Here is a 23,934-nt window from a genome sequence, read left to right as displayed (position 1 = left end):
AGGTAGAGAGAACCTATACCAGCGACAAGACAATTCACACACAACACATGTCGTATCCCCAATGTAGTGCAGCAACATACGTTTTGGAAAAACATCGTTATTACAAAACATTTAGAAGGGAAGGAAAGAAGAGGTGTTAAGCGTCCAGAAGGACTCCTACCTACACCCTGAGCGCTGAGAGGACTGCAAACACTGGTCAACGGCGACAGCCGGAGTCGAACCCGGCGTCTCTTGCGTTGGTGACGAGGGCAATGTCCGCTGCACCAACCAGCCGCTACGTTCTCCATGTTGACCAAGTCCTCGCTGGCAGGGCACACGGTGTAGGGTCGACTAACATCCTCTGTCAAAGATGACATCGTAGTCAGAGTGTTAATGCTTGTTATTCACACAGCAATGTACAACAGTGTAGCATTAAGCTAACATCCAAATCAGGACGACTGATAGCAACAAGCTAACGTTCCTAGCCTAGTGAACGCAACGAGCTAGCGCCACAGCTAACAGCTAACTGGCTAACAGGTAGGCCACCCAGCTAGCACGCAAGCTAAGCAGCTATCACCTGAACTGTGCACAAGAACATAATAAGCCCCATGCCGTCTGACTCCCTCCTCATCCTAAGAGAGAAGAGAAAAAGAAAAGTCAACACAGTTTTCAGAACGGTGATTTAACAGACATACAGCGGAGTTGGCACAATTCCCTTATGGGCTGCAGCCGACTTGAGCACTTTTCCTCGTGTTTAGGGTTTAACTTTCATTTATTTGAAAGATAGGGCCTTCACGGGACAGAATAATCCGCTCGTCCAGAGACCCCGGGTTTTAACCACAGATCTCGGTCGCGGCCCACTAGCTTGACTATCGTGGGCTTCAAACCAGGACCCTCCCTCCGCCGCCTAAGAGGCCGAACAAATTACACTATTCTGGGGCCGGCCTTCGTAAATTGTGCAGCTAACCCCCATAGCAACACAACTGGCACTCGCATAGCAAAAACATCACTCACCCAGAGGCAGCCAGTTTCTCACAACAGCCGACACCTACTGCACAGTCCAGCTGCAGACCCGCAGGTAATACCTGTCTAGCTGCAGCTTGGAGGACTGCAGGTGGGGATTAGACCAGCGACGCGAGCCCCTAATACGAAAAAGCCGGTGGAGGTCAGAATGATCATCATCTTCCAGACACCCCAGTGACGAAGACATTATCGCCGTATTTCCTCGAAAAAAGTGAGAGAGAAAACAAAGATATAATGTCAATGTATCTCCTTGCTCTTCTGTTCTCCTTTCTTCCTTAACAACCTAGCTCAAAAGTGTTTGGTATACAGGCACTTCCTTGTGGTGAAAGTGATGAAGGGGATGAGGGCATGGCCACACCCCTGCTTATGTAGGTAGCGGATGGGGGTGTGGCCAGACAGATGTTGGTATGTAAAGGTACATTGTGATTTTTTATTCAGTGCACAAGTACTGAAGTGAAGTATGTGCACTATGACGCTGAGCAGAGCTATACGATAATATAACCATGAGTCTATTTTTCCCACAACACAGGAATGTCACCAGGGCTCCGTCCCCATACATTCCCTGTATGTATCTTCAGGATAACTTGACATAAGTCAGGCTTTTCGGTTCCACAAAGCAGGTTTGGCTAAATCACTATGGCAACAGATTGCGTGTTGCCATAGTTCCAGCGCAGGTTTAGTTAAGTTAGCTGGATAAGCTGGCCACTCAGTCGGAAAAAAATGCCAGCTCCCTTCCTCAGAGATCCCATTATACCATTCTGAATAATGTTTTTGTGCTTAGTTTTTCTAGACGGGTCGCAAGATTATTTCCAGAATGTATTGATTTCATAGAATGTTTGAAATAGGCCTATAATTAAAAACAATTAAAATATATTAAACTGGTAACAGAAATGCTTTTGAAATGTAAAATAATAGACCTATGCTGATAATAAATCACAGCCTATGGATTTATTTTGTCCTAAATAATGCATGTCATAGCTATACGGCGCACGCAACACACACTATGTGGTTATTTTAATAACGGAGCATTGCAAATGTGAATCCTGCGGGGATATTTTGAATGAATGAAACTTGGATCCAAGGTTATTGTAAAAGGCCTATCGGCGATTGGCTCTTCTGACCCATTTCATATTCTCCGCTGTGGATGTATTTGCTTAACCGGAGTGCCCGGATTGTGTTTCATTCAAGCATAAATTGAAGCGTCTTTACGCATGGATTGTGGATGTGAATTACGAGGAATCTGAATCTGTAGATTGTTGAATTGTATCACTGTCACACGTTATTGTGATATTGTAACTTGGATTAAAATGTCTGATGATGGAAAAGAGGGTGATGAACATGACTACCTTAAATCCTCTAATAGTGGAGGGCATTCAAATAGAGGACGGACCTCTTATAATGGATGGGGGGTTTGATACATGCAGACAAATACAGGCCGGCTTCCAATACAAGGTCGCAAAAAACATTATTTATTTTTCGTGCCGTGATATAGAATGAGATAAACTCTTGCCAATGCAAATTAAGTGCTGCCTATCTATACCGTTCCCGCTACAGTCTGACTACATTAGGGATGCTCGATATTGGCTTTTTTACCGATACCGATATTCCGATATTGTCCAACTCTTAATTTCGATACCGATACCGATACCGATATCAACCGATACCGATATATGCAGGGTTTCCCCCCAAAAAAACAGAATAATTTCAGGTAACTAATAATTTCACTGGATGCATTCAAAAGGCTTTCTAAATGTAAGCATTATCTGTGCAAAATATGATAATTAAAAAAGTTAAAATTAACATTACATATCTCTTGTTGTTGAATTAAACCAAAATGCATACTTTTGACAATAAATAAAATAAGAATTGGTTTTTACTTGCTTGCCTGGGTAAATAAAGGTTAAAAAAAAAAAAAAAAAAAAAAAATGTTTACCGATACCGATATTTTCCGATATCACATTTTACTGCCGATTGTAAGTGTAATCTTTTTTAAATGAGGCCTGCCTCTTATATAAGCCTCTCTCTAATAAAGGCATGGTGCTTTTTGCAGCTGAGGTAAATACAAGACCCGTCCAATATTAGAGGAAATACGGTATACACCAAAGGTTAATCAATTCAATGCATTTATGGATGATGTCCGAAACAGATTAAAACCTGATTAATAGTGAAACTGTTAATGGCCTCCATGCTTATTAGTGCGTCCGAACGTTTGCATGTTTACATTTTACATTTACATTTAGTCATTTAGCTGACACTTTTATCCAAAGCGACTTACAAGTTCTGTACGACAAGTCATCAGGATGGGCACAAATCTATCAGCTGAGTAACAATGTTCATCAAAGTGTTGAGTGCTATACTGTAGGTTAGTATATTGGGACAAGTGCATGACAGTAAGGTTAGTTAAGGTTAGATTATTACTTATTTATTTTCATTTCAAATAATGGTTGATACTTGATAATGTTTCAACCACCTCCTATTAGTGGGGTTCGCTGCTCTCTGACACCGTTATTTCGGGGGTTGCGGCTTGAAAAATTTGGGAACCCCTGATCTACACATACATGTATTTACTGTATATAGTACATGATGCCTAATATCCTCATAAGTATCTATTCATTCGTATCAATTTGATACTCTTTGGGCTTGTTTTTATCTACTTATTCTGAAAGAGTTGAAGTAATTATTTTCGCTAGCAAGATCTCATTCCATTATTCATTCCATTAAAGCCTACTGCCAGCAGGCACATTTAAATAAATATAATCTGATTGATTGGGGTAATGAGGGACTTAAAATGTGCCTATAGATATGCATTTAACTTGTCTGCGATATTTTCCCGTTAGAAAATCATGGTTTTCGGGGATTGACACCTCCCCCTTTTCAGATAAGACGGGCATGCACAATTATCCTTAGTACTCAAGTCTGGTTCGAATTAACAAGATTGTTTGAGACCGAATCAGACTTCGAGAAACCGAGATAGCCTGACATCAATCATCGGGTTAATTTAAGCTGGCTAATAGGACATTTGATCGGCTTAGTTGAACCACGTACGAGGAACAGGGCCCAGGGGAGAGTGCGGATGTTATACATCACCTGGAAATACTCAACCTCTGTCTTTAAATGAACACAACACTCTAACTTACCATCTTTAGATAAGTAGTTGTGAAAACCTTGTTCATCTAAACCAGGGGTGGCCAACCCGCGGCTCGCGAGCCGCATGCGGCTCTTTGCCCGTCAATGTGCGGCTCTTCCATCCATAATTTTTTTTTTTTTTCACTCATTCCATAAGGACGTAGAATAAACATTTACAATTTTTTTTTAAATGGTCCATTTGCATGTTCTTGGTATCTGAATCTAGGGACATATATGGATCAGTGTCAGAAATAGTGTGTCTGTTACTAGGCTTGAGTAAATTGTAATGAACCAAAGGAGAATATCAATTCTATTTAAAAACATTTTTAACTTTGACCATGCTAAAATTTACCAGACCTGAAAAATCTAAGCAAATGAATAAAGGGAAGATGATTAAACAGAAGGTTTTGTAGATACAGTACTGAATTCTGCCATCTTTTTTATAATGTAAATTTCTCCACCATTTTTCATCATATTGCAACACCGTTTTTTGCAAGACGTTCACAGAAAGGTAGAGAAACTAACTGCGTTCTGTTTTATGGCAATAACATTCAGGTTTGTGGGAGATAATCCCAAAAAATAAGAGAAATAAAAAAGTAAATCCAGAAGTCAGATGATTGACAGGGGCTGGTGTGAGCTGGGTAGGGTAGTTTTTCGAAATTTGAAAGCCCTGAGTCTCTTCCTTCAAAAGACTACACTCACTTTTGGATGTGACACTTCCTCCTGTCAATATGCGCCGGTTTCCGACTCAATGCCCTGAGATTTCTATAATAACTGTTCTAATAACAGTTAAAATAATTGGTAAACAAACGTAATACTTTTACTGTATATCTCGTGTGAGGCCCAAATTAAAAAGACATTAGCAACTTCAGAGGCCAGAGGGTGGGACATATAAACACATTTACTATCAAATAGCATTGTGAGGCTGAACAACAGGACCAATTGACTATACATGTGCTTAAAGGGGAACTATCTTATAAATGGCCTTTTTCAGTGTTTACCATTGTTTCTTAGCTATGTGGACTTATATTAATAGGATCTATGTCTCTAATTCTCATATTGGCGCATTCTTCCAATTCTCCTCTCACAATATTCACCCTCACTGAACTGAGTCATCTGAAAATGTGCATATCTGTGATGTCAGAGATTTCTCAGCTGCATAATAATGTGGCAGTTGATGTGGCAGTTGGCACCAGGCCACACAGTGGTTGGAGCCCAGCCTCAAAACGGCTTAAGATCTTGAGGTAGAAAAATGCGGTTTTTGAGTACTTGATTAGAAATACAAAACAATGAATTATTATTTTTTTTTAAACCTAGGTGTTCCATAGACTCACAGGAATTGTGTAAAAGTGCCCAAATAGTGAAATAAATAGTAAAATAGTTCCCCTTTAACATTTTTTAAATAAACACTTTTTTTAAATGGCTAAAAGTGATTTTGTAATTTTGCAACCGTGGGTCTCACAGGGTACTTTTAACCCTGTGAGGCCCAAATAAAAAAGACATTAGCAACTTCAGAGGCCAGAGGGTGAGACCTACAGTACAGTATAAACACATGAAGGGTGCCGTGACTGAAAAAAAAGGTTGAGAAACGCTGGTATATGGTGTGGCTCTTTGTGGTACCACAGTAATTTGTGTGGCTCTTAGTCTCTGACTGGTTGGCCACCCCTGATCTAAACACTTAAAATGGACATATATGGCTCTTCACCTGAAGGATTTAATTGTAGTCAATGAATTTGAACAGTTGTAGCATAGTTGGTCCTCATTTATCCAGGCAGCTCAGGAGACATCTGGATGGTCTGTGTGTGTGTGTCTATGTTTAGTCTCCCATTAGTCATCATCAACCTGTTGACTATTCTTCCTGGGGTCCTCACAGATATACACATACAAATATGAAACATTCAGTATAAATCAGTCATATATCATAATCAATAAAAAATAAAACAAAATAATGTCATAGGTGAATCCATTTCACCATACCTTTAAAACAAGAACAAAGTAAACAGAAGAAGTTTGGATAACATGGCTGCAGCTACACTCATGCATTCCATCCGGATTATGGCTCCTTTAAGTTTCTTTTTGAAACTGTCCTTGTTTTCCATCCGTATGATATGTAATGGGATCCTATTCCAATATGTTATGGCTTTATACATTGCAGTTTTCTTGAGAGCATTGGTTCTAGGCAGAGGTAGGGTAAAGCGACTAATTGAAGCATGTCTGGTATTATGGTCATGTCTTACATTGGTGGATAAAAGTATATAATACAATTCAGTGTGTTTACCTAAGGTACAAATGTTCTTTAAAAAACGAATCAAACTGCATGCTAGTCTCTCATCCACCCTCATCCACGACAGTCTAGCATGCATTCCCTCCACACTATTCCTTGTGTGTGTGTGTGTGTGTGTGTGTGTGTGTGTGTGTGTGTGTGTGTGTGTGTGTGTGTGTGTGTGTGTGTGTGTGTGTGTGTGTGTGTGTGTGTGTGTGTGTGTGTGTGTGTGTGTGTGTGTGTGTGTGTGTGTGTGTGTGTGTGTGTGTGTGTGTGTGTGTGTGTGTGTGTGTGTGTGTGTGTGTGTGTGTGTGTGTGTGTGTGTGTGTGTGTGTGTGTGAGAGAGAGAGAGTGCATGCGTACGTGTGTGTGTGTGTGTGTGTGTGAGCGTGTTTGTGTGAAACATGTTGTATTTCCCCCAAAATAGTATAACATGAAAAAAAGGCTGCTGTTACCCTTTAAGGATGTCTGTGCATCTGCGTATGTGAGGAGGTGACAGTCTAGTAATTATGAGACGTGTTGCAGTGTTTTAGAGATATTCTTTACATTTACATTTAGTCATTTAGCTGATGCTTTTATCCAAAGCGACTTGTAAAATTTAAATTTAAATTGTAAACAACAAGTCAGCAAAATGGGTACATCTCTGGCAGCTAAGGGCTGGTGGCATTGTTCATCAAATAGTATTGAGCTTGAGTGTTACACTCTGAGTGCATAGTAGTATATAGACATGCGGCTAGGTGGTGTAGTGGGCAAGGCACTCGCCACCAGTGTGGAGACGCTAGGATTCGCGTGTTCGAATCCAGCTCTCCACATTGTTTTTCAGTTTGGCTGGTCGTCCACAGTAATACACATTGGCCGTATTACGGGGAGGGAAAACTGAAGGGTGGGGATCGAACGTTGTGAACAAGCGACTCCTACAAGTCGGTTGGTGCGCCTGCGCAGTAGAATCAGGAAGTGTCGGGGGCAGCGTGAGCCTCCCACGCGTTACTCCTCGACACTGAGAGATCGAGCTGCGCAGGTGAAAAGATGCGACTGCTGTTACCTCAAGTACCGGAGGGGACTTGTGCTATGTATGACTTAGTCCACATTGCAGCCGGCTTGTGGGAGGCAAGAAACAGCGTTCGTGACAGGGGAGGGTTGAATTGGATGATACGAAATTGGGATGGGAGAAAATATGGAAAAATGGGAGAAAAAAGTGGATCAAAAAAAGTAGTATATAGACATATTAGCATGACAGGTAGTAGTATAGGTATAGTACCATAGTAGTAGGGTACATTATAATAGTAAAAAGACAGTAAGAAGGTTTTCTTTTTATTGTATTGCCTTTCAAGCAGTTTTGAACGCTTGTGTTTTCCCTCATGTTTACAGTCAAGGTGTCTGACTGAGGCCTTGTCCAGACTAAAAAGATTTTGATCTTTTTCGTTTTCGTTTCGTTTTCATTTAAAAAAAGGTTTCCGTAAAAACGAAACCGTCTTAAGATAATAAGTGCGTGCCACAAATTTACAAAATAAATGTCTTTCCTGTTTTTAGACAGTCGCTCTTTTATTTTGAAAACCCCCGACCGGAAGTGTTATAGTTAGAGCCATATGAAATCCGCGTTCACGGAATCGCGGAATTAACCAATAAAAATGGAATCAACTGCAAAACGTGGAATATTGCAGAATTTGGCCTAATCTGGACTGAAATTTCGTTTTTTGGGTGGAACGTTTGGTGCACACGCGACCGGGGAGGCGGGGACTCTACAGCGTGTTACACACAACACAGCCGCGGTGCTCAAGCGTCTGGCTGCTTCAGTGTTAACATCGTCAAGAAGCTAAACAATTCCATAATAAGCCCTCAATTCAGAGCAGAACAGTATCCTAATGACTTTTATGCCTCCGGTGATAAGGTGTTTTGCTAATTCTGTCAACGTTCCGTGGACTGGACCCGCAAAAACACTTGCGACACTATTGTGATTAAATAGCTATAACGTTAGGACGTTTAGCGTCTAGCTAAATCTAGTGCACCCATCCATTTGTTTAATGCAAACGATTGTCATTATACACTGCCCTTTATAAACTAAATACACTTAAATAGCTATGTAACGTTATAGGACTATCTATGGAAATGATAGCTTCTAGAAGTTCTAGCTAAATCTGGTGCACCCATATTTGTTTAATGCAAACGATTGTCATTATACACTGCCCTTTATAATCTAAATAAACTTAAATAGCTATGAAACGTTACAGTACATAGGACTATAGATGGAAATGATAGCGTCTTGCTAAATCTAGTGCACCCATCCATTTGTTTAATGCAAACGATTGCCATTATACACTGTAACGAAATAAACTAAACTAAAGGTGCCTAAATTATGCATTACTAAATTTCATCACAATATAATAGATATAGCTAGGTTACTGACATTGTCATTGTGATAATGTCAGTAGTAGCTAGCTGTATCTATTGTTTACACTTGAAATATGTATTTTTATTTTGTCACAATATTAATTGAAAAATATTGTGTAAAATTGAACTGTATTTCTGAGTTGCAGCACTTAAAAACATTAAATGGACTGTTATATCTTATTCAATTGTGGACATTTATTCATTCCCACTTATTAGACACTATTTATGATGGTAAAATGAGCATAAAAGGCAAAATACAGAATTCTGAAATATTAAAACGGAAAAAATGGAATTTGGGAAAAAATTAAATGGAATTTGGAAAATAATAAAACGGATTTCATATGGCTCTAGTTATAGTGTCTGTTGCTAGCAGCTTAACTTGTGTCGGCCGGTTCTGTGCTTTTCGAGCTAACGTAACATTAGTCTCCAAAGGAGAGGAGAGAAAGACCGCGGCTCACATGCAGCTCAAACTACCTGTTGGAATAAATTAATTGATTGATGTTTAACTTGTCCATGTGTGTGTACAGTTATTTCGACTAGCAAACGTTGTCTGTATTTAACGTTACCTCAGGATACCACTGTCTATTGTATTTAGTTGGTTAGCTATTTAGCTAATGTGGATAGCATTTTGAATAGCATCAATGCTAGCTGGCTGGCTACAGCTTTATTTACTAAAATATGGAGGCTTTTTAATCGTCAAGGTAAGAGAGGATTTGTCATCATGATCAACTGAAGGTGTATGCTATGGAACAATAATGTGGTTGGGTTTTCAGAAAAAGGCCAGCTACAGTATGTGACGCTAATCTCTAGTTAGTATCGTGCAAAGTAGCCTCCCGATCAAGCTCAATAGCTTCTGTAACACGAACATGCCATTGTTGTTTAATAATAACTCCCGGTGTTTAATAAACACTTTTTTTTGTATCCACTTTTTCTCCTCCTTTTTCTATTTTTCTCCCATCCCAATTTAGCCGTGCCAATTATCCCCTCCCCTGTCTTGAACGTTGCTCGCATGTGCCCCCCACTGGCCGGTTGTGGGGAGGATAGAAGCCCGTCACATGTCCGTCTTCAGGCGTCTTCAGAATTGCGCACTCTGGGAGCTGGTATCAGAAAGTAGCGTCTTCAGGCTGCCAGAACGCAGTTCCGTGTGGCTGAAAGGTGCAAACAATCAAATACTTTGCCTGATACGACCAACGTCGTTTTAGTCTGGACATGGCCTGAGTTGGGTAGAATTTCCCCAGAGTACAACAGCATGTATGTTTGTATTGACACGTTTGTTGGTCTTCTGTGTTCATTTATCACATTTTAACACCTGGCCACATCCTATTGGTTCAGTACACATTCTCATGACCTAGAATCCGTTGTGGAACAAACAGACACAAATATTAAACTTAGTTATGTAAAAGTAGAAATGGCACTTGGTAAAAGCTCTCCTTTCAAAATATGGCTCTCTAGTTGCTGCAGGTGTTAAGTGAACACATAGGACGTACTGTATCTACTGTATGACACATTCATCAGCAGAAGTAATGTAACCTACTGTATTACACATTTGTCAGCAGAAGTAATGTAAACCTACTGTATGACACATTCATCAGCAGAAGTAATGTAACCTACTGTATGCCACATTCATCAGCAGAAGTAATGTAACCTACTGTATGACACATCCATCAACATAAGTAATGTAACCTACTGTATGACACATTCGTCAGCAGAAGTAATGTAACCTACTATGACACATTTGTCAGCAGAAGTAATGTAAACCTACTGTATGACACATTCATCAGCAGAAGTAATGTAACCTACTGTATGCCACATTCATCAGCAGAAGTAATGTAACCTACTGTATGACACATCCATCAGCATAAGTAATGTAACCTACTGTATGACACATTCGTCAGCAGAAGTAATGTAACCTACTATGACACATTCATCAGCAGAAGTAAAGTAACCTCATTAGGAACATATTTCTGATCTTTACATTCATGCAACTACAATATTTCTGTGAACAATTATTTAAATATTTTCATTTCACCATGAAGGCAGATACAGAAAGGATTTATAGTAGGCTACATACAACACACAAGTGAGTGTATATAAAACACACACACACACATGCAATAGCAACAACTTAACCTGTAGACCGTATTTTGCCTAAAGGTGCATGCCTAAGTAAATGGAAGATTGCTACACTTCTGCAAGGTCAATTTGCATGTTCTTGGTATCTAGGAACATCTAGGCACCTGAGGGTATGTATTTCCAGTGTCTGAAATATTGTGTCTGTTACTAGGCTTGAGTAAATTGTGATGAAACAAAGGAGAATATAAATTATGATTTATGATTTTTGCATCTTTGATAAAAAATTGATACAGGCAGGAGAAAATGCTCACTGAGCTCATTCACCACCTTATTGAGATCATGTGTACAAAAAATCTAAGCAAATTAACCGCAGGAAGATGATTAAACAGAAGGATTTGTAGATACAGTAATTAATGATAATTGATTTTAATTATAAATTCATATTTGACCTTGAACTTGACCTTATTATGGCCAAATCAAATCATACATCTATGGATAGGGAAAATGCTCCTCTTTCCAATGGCAGGGTTGAATCTGGATTTAATCATTTCCTTGCGGTTTTTACGATAATTAGCATTTTCCGATAAATTTGTATTTCCGATAAATCGTATAAAACATCGGTACAAATTTTAATATACACTTTGACTACTGTTTTTGATAGGGTTATTGTATTTACTCTTGGCTACAAATTTTTTTATTTAAAAACATTGACCTCTTAACATCCAAGGGCCCACGTGTGGACGATTCTTTGCCGACCTCTAGTGGCTCGGGTGTGCATTTCCTTTAATACAATATATAGATAGAATTAAAGCCCCATTTGTTGCATGTCGATTGCCCTTTCAGGTGACAAAAGCCGTTCAGCGGTTCTCGAGTTACATGCCGATATGTGAGGCGTGCCCCAAAGTACGCAAAAGTACACATTACCACCCCCGACTCCCGGGGCTCTAGCTCCGTCAATCATTTGGCGATCTCGAAATTCTTTGCACACGGTTGTAGCCAATGAGTGTGGCTTTCCCTTGATACCCCATGATATGATAATTGGGGATCTAATACAGTCTCTATTGATCGATTTATTATAAAGAAAAGAAAAGTCCCCTATAGGGGGAGCAAATATTAATTTAATTTTGAAGTATGTAATGTAATACATTAATTCATTCAAACGTCATTTATACTCAATAAGTACACTGAGTAATAAAACTAATTTACAGTCTTGTTGAGTTCTTACATTCACAAACGTCATAGTGCATTAATACATATAGAAACATCAGACAATTCGATTAAGAGCACATTTCAAAAACAAAAAACAGAGGTAACAATTAAAAAACAACTACATATTGTGGTGACCCGATTGGTCATCAAGGTTCTAAACCGACCGATAGACACTAGAGTGCCTAGTTTCAGAGTCTCCTGCATGGTATTTTATGAGGTAGGAGCAGAGAAGCCAAAATAAAATCTACCAAGTTCAGTACAAACGCTAGGCACAAGTGTAAGACAATCACTGGATCGTGTACAACAGGGTCCAGTGGTCCATTCCAATAAAGAAGTAATATAATGTGGACAGTCTCTAATCATGGTTTTATAAAGAACCAGATTCCAATGCAACTCACATCTCTCTGCCAGAGAGGACCACCCAAGCTTATTTTATAGAATACAATGGTGAGTACCATAACTATCACCGGTGGCTAAAGGCTGAATGATAAACAGAGTATAAGGGCTTAAGAGTGGAAGCCACTCCATGTATATAAAGTAACATCTCCGTAATCCAAAACAGATGGGAACACTGCTTCTCTTTCTTCTAATAAAAGGGAAGCTGGCTCTGTTTCTATACAAAAAGCCAATATTTTGCCACAATTTGCCGGCGTGAACGGCCACATGATATTTCAATGTAAATCATTCATCAAGGTATTTTTATTCTGAGACACTCTCAATATTACTCTGATTGGGCATTTGTTGTTTTCACACGCTGACATCTCTCAGATAAATAGCTTTGAAACCAACTGAAAGCACCCGTGTCAAGCCCAAATAAAAAAAGCCTTCCCATGTTTAGCAAGTAAACTAGTAAACAGTGCCCAGAGCTAGGTCAGCCTTTATTGATGAAAGAGGGCCACCCTGTCTCAAGGAGCTGTCACCACACCTGTGTGTGCATGTGTATGTGTGTGCAATGAATGTAGATGGAGGGGTTAGTGTTGCATAGAGTCCTTGAGCATCCTGATGGCCAAGCTCCTTTTGAGTCTCTATGTGCTGGCCATGAGACTCCGGTAGCGCTTGCCTGACGGCATCAGTACAAAGAGGCAGTTGTTTGGAATAACGAATAGCTGATTGCTGTTTTTAGCTTATATAGATTGGGTTTAGATTTGCTAGTAATAATACAATGAATTTGATAGTACTGTGTAAAATCGTTCCCGCCACACATCAGACTGTAATTGCCCAACCCCTCCCCACAGCCCACACGCTAACGAAATATGTTACTGGAGGTAACTTACTGTATGAATTCATCTAATAAAGAACGTATTTGAAAATACGTGGCGGCTGTCTGTGTTTTTAGCTATCTTTTACAGTGCATGATGCAAGACAGTGCTGTTTAGCTTAGACGTGATGTGACTCGGCTTCGATTCGCTATAGTAATGCAAAGAATGTAAGGTGTATAATATTAATAGTACTTACTGTTCCTCAGCTGAATCAGAATCTTCACTTGATTCAGTTGAATGTTGGTCGCTGTCACGGCCTCTGAATACAAATTCCAGAGCCTCCTTATCAGTGAAGCATTTTCACCAAATGCAGGGGATTTTACGCGGCTGGAGCGTACACAGACACTTTGCGCACAGAAAAAGTGATAACCTGTCCTGGATGGTCTACTCTGTTACGCAGTGAAAATAAGAATGTTTCTCCGGGAAGAGGGAATTCGAGTCATATATCCCCATTTGCAGAATTTCATTGGCTACAAAGTGGCCAATCATTTGCACGAGTGAGACTTAATTTGCACCAATTACCGGAACGGAAAACCGGAATGGTACCTTTTTCTGAATGACGCTTGTTGGTTGTTTTGTCTTATTCCTGTTCGATTGTGAGCACATAATACCTTGAGTAGGGTATCAATCGAACAGTGACAATCTTAGCTTTCAAGCAATGTATTGGTTCATTGGCATAAAATCATTGGATTGCATTAAAAACTAGGCCAAAGTGCCGCGAGTGCAAAATGGGACGGATCCGTCACAGTGACAGTTAAGTGGTTAAGTCTTTGACTATTCTCTTAGCCTTGGCCCTGCAATATCAACACTGATATTGCATTATAAAGTATTCCGTCTTTTCCCCCATGCTTTACAAACACATTGTACATTTCCCCCAAAGTACAAGTCAAGTCTGTTTCATTATCATCTAGCTAAACAATATGAGATACTGTACATGACATTTTGCTCAAGAACACACTTCTTTCTTATGATTATCTGATCTTTGACCAGCAAATGTACTTTGATCACCACATTAGGTCTCTGTCTGACACGTAGGCCTACTTGTTTTTTCCATCTGCGAAATATTGCTAAACTTCTATCTATTGTGTCCCAGGCGGAGCTTGAAATGATTGTTCATGTTTTGTTTCATCCCGCCTAGACTATTGTAACTCCCTTTTCACTTGCCTCGATGCGTCCACTGGTGCGATGCGTCCAAATGGTCAAGAATGCAGCCGCAAGGCTGCTGACTGGGTCCAGAAAATATTGCCACATCACTCCCATCTTAGTTTCCCTTCACTGGCTCCCCATCAAATTTAGAATTCACAACCTGTTCCCCCCCACGGGGTCGGTACCGACCCCTTTTGACATTATGATCATAATTATAGGCATAGTTTTATAAGTGATGGAAATAATTTGCGATTTTAAAATCAACCGTTTTCAAGTATTAACATCACTAACATGTCACAAAAGCATGTAGAATGTAAAACGTTAGGTTGGCAATAGGTTAACAATAGGTTAAAAGTGTCATAATATGGTTTTACCTTCTCGTTTTGAGTAACTATAATCCGAGCCGGCGACCATTTAGAAAATTTTGAAAAAATGGAATTGTCGTTTTTTTTTGTATTTTATTTTTGTATTATTTTTTAAACAAACATATAAACAAACATGACAACACACAATAAGATATACAAGCATTATTAACAGTGCACATCCAATGAAATCACCATATAGTCACCATATATGTCTTATACAGGATATACCCCCAATACCTGCTATCTAATACCTTACACAAAATGCTCTAGCTCGTACCCCCCCCCCCTCCCGGACCCCCCATTGGATAATCCATCCATTATCCCTCGCTCCTAACCAGACACTACCATTATATGCTAGCTTTTATTTTCTCCACCACTTCTAACCACATTGTCATTTTGGATTCATTGAGACCCAAAATTCTTGCTGTAGATATTTCTTGATAAATCACATCGAGATATGTAATAATCCAGACCTTTCAGCAAAAAAAATTCCGGTTGGAACCATCGTGATGCTATCAGCTTTTTAGCCACTGTGATACCCGATAAAACCAATCTCTTTAGCTGTGGATATACTGCATACTCGAAAACATCATTCAGTAGTAATACAGAGGGGTGTACAGGTATATTCAGAGTTAAGAGATTTGATAATTGCTGGGTCACCTCTTTCCAGAATATCTTAACTGGTGGGCAGTCCCAGTACATGTGCATAAATGTCCCCTCGTCCCCATTTGTACATAAGGAGCCAAGCGAATTGTAGTTTTTTTTGCGGCCATTTTGTCGAGGGCATTCATAGCTGTGGATCAGCGTTGAGATTTTTCCGAACTACATTTCCCTTCAAGTTTTATGGGGGTTCAAAGTTCAGAGTTGAATTATGAATATGGCAATACATATAATAATTCGCGATAATAAGCCACAAAAGGTAACGATTTGACAAATATTGAAATGCAGTTAGTTTCTCCTCCCTATTGTTAGCATGTGGGAACAATTAGATCTGAAATTAGTTTCAAAATGGTTGCACTGTGAGAAAAATTAAAAACTACAGTAAATTACAGTACAATAACATTATCTGTTATTATGCACACCTGGTGATACTAAATCCAAATTGAACTTGGGCATTTGAAAGATACTATATGTATATATATATATATATATATATATATATATATATATATATATATATATATATAAATGTGCGAATTGGCTATAATAAGGTAATGTATAAGCATATATTCTATATTCTATAATAATATTTCAAATTCCATTGGTCCGGATGGGATAATTCAGTACTGTATATACAGAACCTTCGGTTTTATCATCTTCCCTTTATTAATTTCCTTAGATTTGTTGTACACATGATCTCAAGAGGGTACTGAACGAGGTCAGTGGCAGTTTTTTAAGTCTGGTCATTATTATCATGGTGTTATTCACTGTCAAAGATGAAAAGAAAAATCATAATTCATATTTCCTTTGTTTCATCACAATTTAAGCAAGCCTAGTAATAGACACAATATTTCTGATACTGTGAATACATTCCCTGAGGTCCATAGATGTACCTAGATACCAAGAATATGCAAATAGCCCTTGTAGAAGTGGAGCAATATTCCATTTACCTAGGTATACAATTTATGCAGATTTTCACCTGGGGTGGAACAGGTTAAGGTTCTGGTCATCACCTACAGAGCACTCCATGGTCAGGCACCTGCCTACATCTGCGACCTACTGCGTCCCTACACCACCACTGACCAGGGCTTGCTGGCTGTCCCCTGGTCTAGACCAAAGGGGACCGTGGCCCCCAGGCTATGGAATGCTCTGCACTTGGACCTTAGATCTGTGGCCTCGGTAAACACCTTTAAAAAGCAGCTAAAGTCTGTGCTGTTCAAACAGGCGTTTGGCTAATTATGCTCTGTGTAAATATTGTATGTATTTTTATCTGTTTTGTTTTTCCCGATCTTTCACGTTTTTTTTAATTATTCTCGTTTACCACGCTGCTATCTTTGCACTTCATTGATGTTCTACTATGTGAAGCACTTTGTGACCCTGGTCTATGAAAGGTCCTATATAAATAAACATTACTTACGTACTTACTTACTTATGGCACTGTACAAAATAATGACGAAATTTTGAACATGTTCATAATAGTAAGACTATTTGGCACGGTTGAGGAAAACTGTGTATCTCTGTGTTTGCAGGTTGACTATAGATGCAGAGTGCCAGCTTAAGCTGAACAACTTCCCCATGGATGAGCACTCATGTCCCCTGGAGTTCTCCAGCTGTAAGTCTAGCCATATGTCCCAGTCTCTCTCTCTCTCTCTCTCTCTCTCTCTCTCTCTCTCTCTCTCTCTCTCTCTCTCTCTCTCTCTCTCTCTCTCTCTCTCTCTCTCTCTCTCTCTCTCTCTCTCTCTCTCTCTCTCTCTCTCTCTCTCTCTCTCTCTCTCTCTCTCTCTCTCTCTCTCTCTCTCTCTCTCTCTCTCTCTCTCTCTCTCTCTCTCTCTCTCTCTCTCTCTCTCTATCTCTCTCTATCTCTCTGTCTATCTCTCTATCTCTATCTATCTATTTTGCTCTCTATCTCTCTCTCTCTCTCTATCTCTCTCTCTCTCTCTATATATATATATATATCTCTCTTTCTCTATATCTCTCTATCTCTCTCATTATGTCTGTTTAAATGTCTTTCTCACACTCTTCTCTGTCGCTCTGTATTTATAAATATCTCTCTCAATATTTATCTTTCTCACACTCTTTTTCTCTATCTCTTTTTCTATTTATATCTCACTCTCTCACAAAGTGTCCTCTTTTTTGTCTCTGTCTTTCTCTCTCTCACACACACACACACACAGCTCACATACTTCATTTGAATTCACACGGATCATATATCACACATACATAGGATTAAAACAACAACAACAACAACAACAACAACAACACATATTAACCCGTTAATCGCCAATGACGCTGTAACACGTCATTCCTCGCCATGCTTAATCTGCCAATGACGCCGTAACACGTCATTGAGATCAATATTTCAAAAATATGTGATGGCAATCATATTTCTCCCGCGGAGACTTGAGATCTACTGTTGATCCCCTCTCAACTCTCCAACGGTTCAAGAGCGCCATCTGGTGGCCGATCGGCGGACCGCCCAAACAGCAAACCGGAAACGGAAACTGGTGCTCATCCAAATTCGGTCCGACCACTCGCTATAGCTCCCGGGACTCGAGCTCGACACAATGGATAGCGATCCAATACCAATAACTCGATAAACAACATGATTTGGACGTATATACTTCAACATCCCATAATAGCAATATTTTTGCTCCACGCTCATCGCCCAACGGCCCGAGGAGACTGGGGTAAGTGTCAGCGTTTATTTTTACCGTGTTCGATACAAACTGCTCAATGATCACGTTCTGCAGAATGCTGCAGATAACGATAAAAACATATTTATACTTTAGACCCTATTTTAGTATGAATATGTGAATGAAAAAGTATAACGTTCCTACATCCTGAACGATAGATAATTGACGTTGAATGGGCCATAGTAATGTCAATTTAGCAATACAATTTAAAAAGTTAAAGCCCTGCAAAGAAGGGGAACTTCTCCATAGACAAATAGAGCTGGCAGAGGATGGTATAAGGATGTACATAAGCGTGGCAGAGAAAGGGTTAAATGAAAGAACAAGGCATCGGGTCTCATTCTCCAACGGACTTACGACAAAAAGGGCTTTCTATCAGGGCCATTTGAGACCTTTTCGGGCAAGACATGAATATAGACAATATATTATAATATAATATTAATTATATACATTTTATTGGGACAGTTGGTGAATCCCAAAATCGGCCCGAAAAGGTCTCAAATGGCCCTAAGAGAAAGCCCTTTTTGCCCTAAGTCCTTGGAGAATGAGACCCGTCGGTTCAATGTGCTTTTGAGGACATCTCACGAGCACAGAAAATACCGTCTCTGCCACACTGCCTGCTCTTTACAGAGTAGATCAAACATAATGGCTAGTGCTGTCAGGCCATTACAAAAAGTATCTAATTAATTACAGGATTTGTAATTAATTAATCAATCGAATTAATCACATTTTAATCGCATAACCATTTTAGGCCTGATATTTTATATTATATAATCATATTTCAAATAGCATGTGTCCGCATGGCAGAATTCAGTACAGTATCTACAAAACCTTCTGTTTAATCATCTTCCTTTTATTAATTTGCTTAGATTTGTCAGGTCTGGTCAATGTTAGTATGGTGTTATTCACAGTAAAAAATTATATAAAAAAAAAGAATTGAATTAATATTCTCATTTTGTTCATTACAATTTACTCAAGCCTAGTAACAGACACAGTATTTCTGACACTGGGAATACATTCCCTGAGATCCATAGATGTCCCTAGAATCAGATACCAAGAACATGCAAATGGACCATTTAAAAAAAAGTTTGTAAATGTTTATTCTATGTTATTATGGAATTAATTAGATTTAAAAAAAATTAAATATAAAAGGATTTTTTAAATGAATTTTGAGTTAATTTTCATAATGCGATAATTTGCTGTGTAATTAATTAATCTAATTAACGCGATAAACTGACAGCCCTAATAATTTCACCAGCTGCTCGGGCCTCCTCCCTGGCAGGCCTGCGCTTCTCAATAACTGTAGGTTTATGGACGGGATCAAAGCTGCCAAACGACAGCAGCAGGCTAGAGTCATAGCCATAACCTTTTGACCCCTGGTTCGTTCCACGGTTTCAACTTGACGACGCGAAAACAAACATAAATCGGCATTCTGGAAGGGACTACATTTTATGTCCTGTCAGTTGTTGCTTTTAGCAAACGCTGCAGCAAATCCAACAGGAAATCAATTGTAGGTGTTCCCTAGCAACGCAATTTCACAGGACCATCTACACAGGTCAAATCGACAATCCGTCTCAAGGATGAGCACTTGGTCTCTGATCTAAACACACACACACACACGCACACACACCAAACCAGTATCATGCCCCGGGGCGTCATGTCCTGCAGCCGTTGCGGGTGTTCTTCATGCACAGACACGCATAGGCGTGTGTGTCTAACATGCACTGGCCCTCGGTGCTATCCGTCGTCTCCGTGTATAAGTTCACCTGCCGGGGATCGAACCCGGGGCTGCATGTTGATACGCGAGTGCTTTTGACCTCGACACTACAGAGACACACTTTTCTGACAGTCTCACCCAAACTACAACCCTATAACCTTAACCACACTGTTACCTTAAACTAACCATAACAACGTTAAGCAAACATTAAAACTAACCTTAACTCTAACCATGACCGTTAGACTACAGACTGGTACTGGTCCTTTAATTTTACAATTTATTTTGTAATTATCGATTTGTCCGCTAAACTTGCTTCCCACCTGATCAGAAAATCAATGACAGACCACGCTTTGTGCTAAATGTCACGGTGTACTCATCACTAATTTACCTCTTTAGCTCCAGCCACGTATGTGTTTGCATGAGATGGAACAATACATGAGATTAGGGTTAAACATAAATAATTGTTGCGTCATTGGACGCAGAATGGCTTGTTTAAAGGTAGAATATAGAATGCTGTCAAACAGCAACCTCTAGGCAAAATAGCCCCTCTTGGTACTGCACTTTGCTTACATTTTCTGTTTTGATCTGATGTGTGGGTCTGCTAGGGGTTGCTATTGCTGGCCAGTGGCGAATCCTTATGGAAGCCAACGGAAGCCATGCCTCCCTAATATTAAAATATGAATTAATATCAAATATGAAATATGAAGAAAAAAAAATATATATATATATATAATTTTTTTTTAAATAGTTTACATTCTTTTTCATCTGTGCATCTGTGTTATAATTTTTTTTTTTTTTAATGTCTCCCTCTTCTCCTTCTCACTCCCTCTAACACACTGTCAGCCTCACTATGCTCACTGCAGCAGGAGAGGAGGCAGATGGTAGGTCTCTTTCTCCAGGCTTCCAGCATTATAGAGTCCAAATCCGATCCTAGCCAATCAGATTCGAGCTGACTGCCACACCCTAAAAGTTTAAAACGGGGCTGAGAGGAAAACACTCAGCATATTTTCCCCTCTGCACTCTGAACATTGTATTAACCCGTAACTGTTCCCACGGGCCGAATATTGCCCCGATCCTCGCGAGATTAAATCCACGGGGACCTCTCGGCGTGCCGAAGCTTTTCCTAAATCACTTCCATCATCGAAAACGAGGGGAAAAGGTCGGCTCGCGACCCTGAAAATGTTGCGTGATTTTAAAAACGCTGTATTAAGTGAGCCTATTATGGGATCCACGCGAGCTTTCTATCGTGGAAACATCTGGGCGTCCCGCAACTTTTACTCGTTCACATGTAGCCCCTAAAATGCTTAGAAAAGGAAAACAGAAAGCGTGGAATAAACTCGCCGAAACGGAAAAGTGTCCCACGGGCGCGCCGTGATTCCGAATATGTGTCTCGAATTTGCTCCCACGCGGCGCGCAAAATCGTGCAAGGAAAAATCGGACCAAAAATTAACCAATGCTCCAGCAGTATTAATGACCCTGATGTAAACAAGACAAACGTCTTTCTCTGGTCTGCATCCCCTTATACAATTGTGTGTATTGAGCCGTACTGTATTGTACCCATTCTGCAATCTGTTAAATAAATAAAAAGAAAGTTTGACTGGCCTCCGAGCCATACTGTAGTGTACATGGTGACTGCTTGACTTAAAAAAAAAAAAAAAAAAAAAAAATATTAATAAAAATATTTAATAATTTTTTTTTTAATAATTTCTTTTTGGCTTCCCCTGTTATTTTACCCACGCGACGCCACTGTTGCTGGCCACACCTCACGCTCTGCCAAGAGGGGTCTCTTAGCACTGAGGTGTGGATATAGGAATCGTTGTTTTGCACGTGGCAACATGCAGGACAAATAAGCATTCTAAACATTCTGTAAAAGGCCTCTATTACAGGAAGTCTATCAATACTGTTTTAATGTTTTTACGTTGTACTGTAGATATATGAAAGTGCCATAAATAGGTATTGTATGTATCAAAATAGGTCTTGTTTGCGTTTTTACAGGATTTAAATTGAGTTTTCAATCACATTTAATGCTTCAACACACCAGTAATTGGATGCTTAATCCAGCGCCCCTGCAACACACCAGTCCCACTTGGTTCACTGTTTCTATTGGTTTCAAAACACAATCGTGGTGTTTCCAGCTACTCGCAAGGAAATAATCAAAAGCGAAATACCACAATGTTCCCATGACCAGTTCAGAAATGCATCAGCCGAAGAATAATTATGAAACTGAAATTAAATGAATATGAAAGATATTACTGGCTAAACTGTCTCTATTTTAGATCTACTGTTGCCAGGCAGACGCACTGAAGATTATGTAACCGAGATGGTAAAAAAAAAGGAAATAAATAAGACAATTCAAAGATGTAATCGAGAGGTTTTCAAATCTGAAGCTGTCCAGTCGCCTGATAAGTGACATCTGAAGCACGCCTTGTGGTTTGTCAAATAGTGGTTTTGAAGCCATTTTCCAAAAGTACCTCGGTACCAGGAGAGCCGAATCTCCATGTGAGAAACGGTTGGGGGGGGGGGGGGGGGGGGGGGTGTATGTAAACGAGGCTACCGGAGCAGCAGAGAGATGCACCATCAAGTTTCAAGTTCAAGTTCGAGTTTCTTTAATAGTTGTCATACAGAAGTACAGAATACTTTTATACAAAATGCTTCTTCTTACTGTTACGCTCCAGAGACTGTGCAAGACAAGATAAGTATGAAATAAAATAACATAGTATAGCATGTAAATTAGAAGTAAAAAAATTAGGTCACGGTGTTCAGTATAGACATATATACAATGTTCGATGCAGAATAGACGTAACTGAGTTACCATATAATATACAATATACTATGCAGTGTACTAATATACAATACTATATAGTGCAAGGCAGAAATGGGATGAGGTGCAATTTAGGTACAATTTACAGTAGGTGTACGAGTTGTAGTGCAAATCCTTTATCAATAAATATAAAGTGTTTTTGTGTGATCTAAATTGTGGAGAGTGGGTGCTGCAGTGTGTTTGTTTAAGTGAGTGTGTGCGTGTGGGTGTGTGTGCTGTGTGCATTTGATGGTTGTTGTATAGTGTTTATTGTTCGTTTAGCATCCTGATGGCCTGGGGATAGACGCTTCTTCCGAGTCTTTCTGTGCTCGCCTTAAGACTCCGGTATCGCTTGCCTGACCGCAGCAGTTCAAAGAGGCAGTTGTTCGGGTGGCTGGAGTCCTTGATGATTCTCTTAGCCTTCCCCCTGCACCGCTTGTTGTAAATGTTCTGGAGGGTGGGAAGCCCCCCTCCAATTGTGCGTTCGGCTGAACGTGTCACTCTTTGTAGTCTGCTACGGTCTTGTGCAGTGCTATTCCCAAACCAGGAGGTGATGTTGCCAGTCAGGATGCTCTCTATTGTACATGAGTAGAAGTTCCTAAGGATCTTCTGACTGACTTGGAACTTCCTTAGGCGCCTGAGGAAGTAGAGGCGTTGTCGTGCCTTCTTCACAACACTGTCAATGTGTGTGGTCCATGTCAAGTCCTCGGATATGTGGGTTCCGAGGTACTTGAAACTGTTCACTCTCTCAACCGGTGCCCCATCGATGCTGAGGGGGCTGTAGTCATTGACCCCCGACCTCCTGAAGTCCACAATCATCTCTTTTGTTTTGCTGACGTTCAGGGAGAGGCAGTTCTCCTGACACCACTGTGACAGATTCTCTACCTCTTCCAGGTAGGCCCTCTCGTCGTTGGCAGAGATCAGGCCCACCACTACTGTGTCATCAGCTAATTTGATGATTGTGTTGTTGTTCCGCTGTGCCACGCAGTCATGTGTGTACAGGGAGTAGAGGAGGGGGCTCAGAACACAGCCCTGGGGGGCCCCTATGTTGAGCGTGATGGATGAGGAGGTGCAGTTGCCTGCTCTTACCACATGGGGTCTGCCCGTCAGGAAGTCCAAGACCCACTGGCAGAGGTCATAGTTCAAGCCCAGGTCCCTGAGCTTGGCTATGAGTTTGGAGGGGACTATGGTATTGAATGCTGAGCTGTAGTCGATGAACAGCATTCTCACATAGTT

General features: G+C 40.1%; 1 protein-coding gene across 1 annotated transcript in view; it reads left to right on the top strand.

Moving 5' to 3' along the window:
• Positions 1–23,934, top strand: part of LOC311233191 (gamma-aminobutyric acid receptor subunit gamma-2-like) — a gene marked incomplete at its 3' end in the record, with an annotated part of 672,918 nt that overhangs the window by 577,339 nt on the left and 71,645 nt on the right. The window contains exon 5 of the mRNA XM_084320108.1: positions 17,021–17,103. Coding sequence (XP_084176234.1) covers positions 17,021–17,103 — 83 coding nt within the window. The remainder of the gene's footprint in view (positions 1–17,020; positions 17,104–23,934) is intronic.

Source organism: Notolepis coatsorum (assembly GCF_963971535.1).
Source record: "Notolepis coatsorum genome assembly, chromosome: 8".
Classification (NCBI taxonomy): domain Eukaryota; kingdom Metazoa; phylum Chordata; class Actinopteri; order Aulopiformes; family Paralepididae; genus Notolepis; species Notolepis coatsorum.
This window is presented reverse-complemented; position numbering and strand designations above follow the sequence as displayed.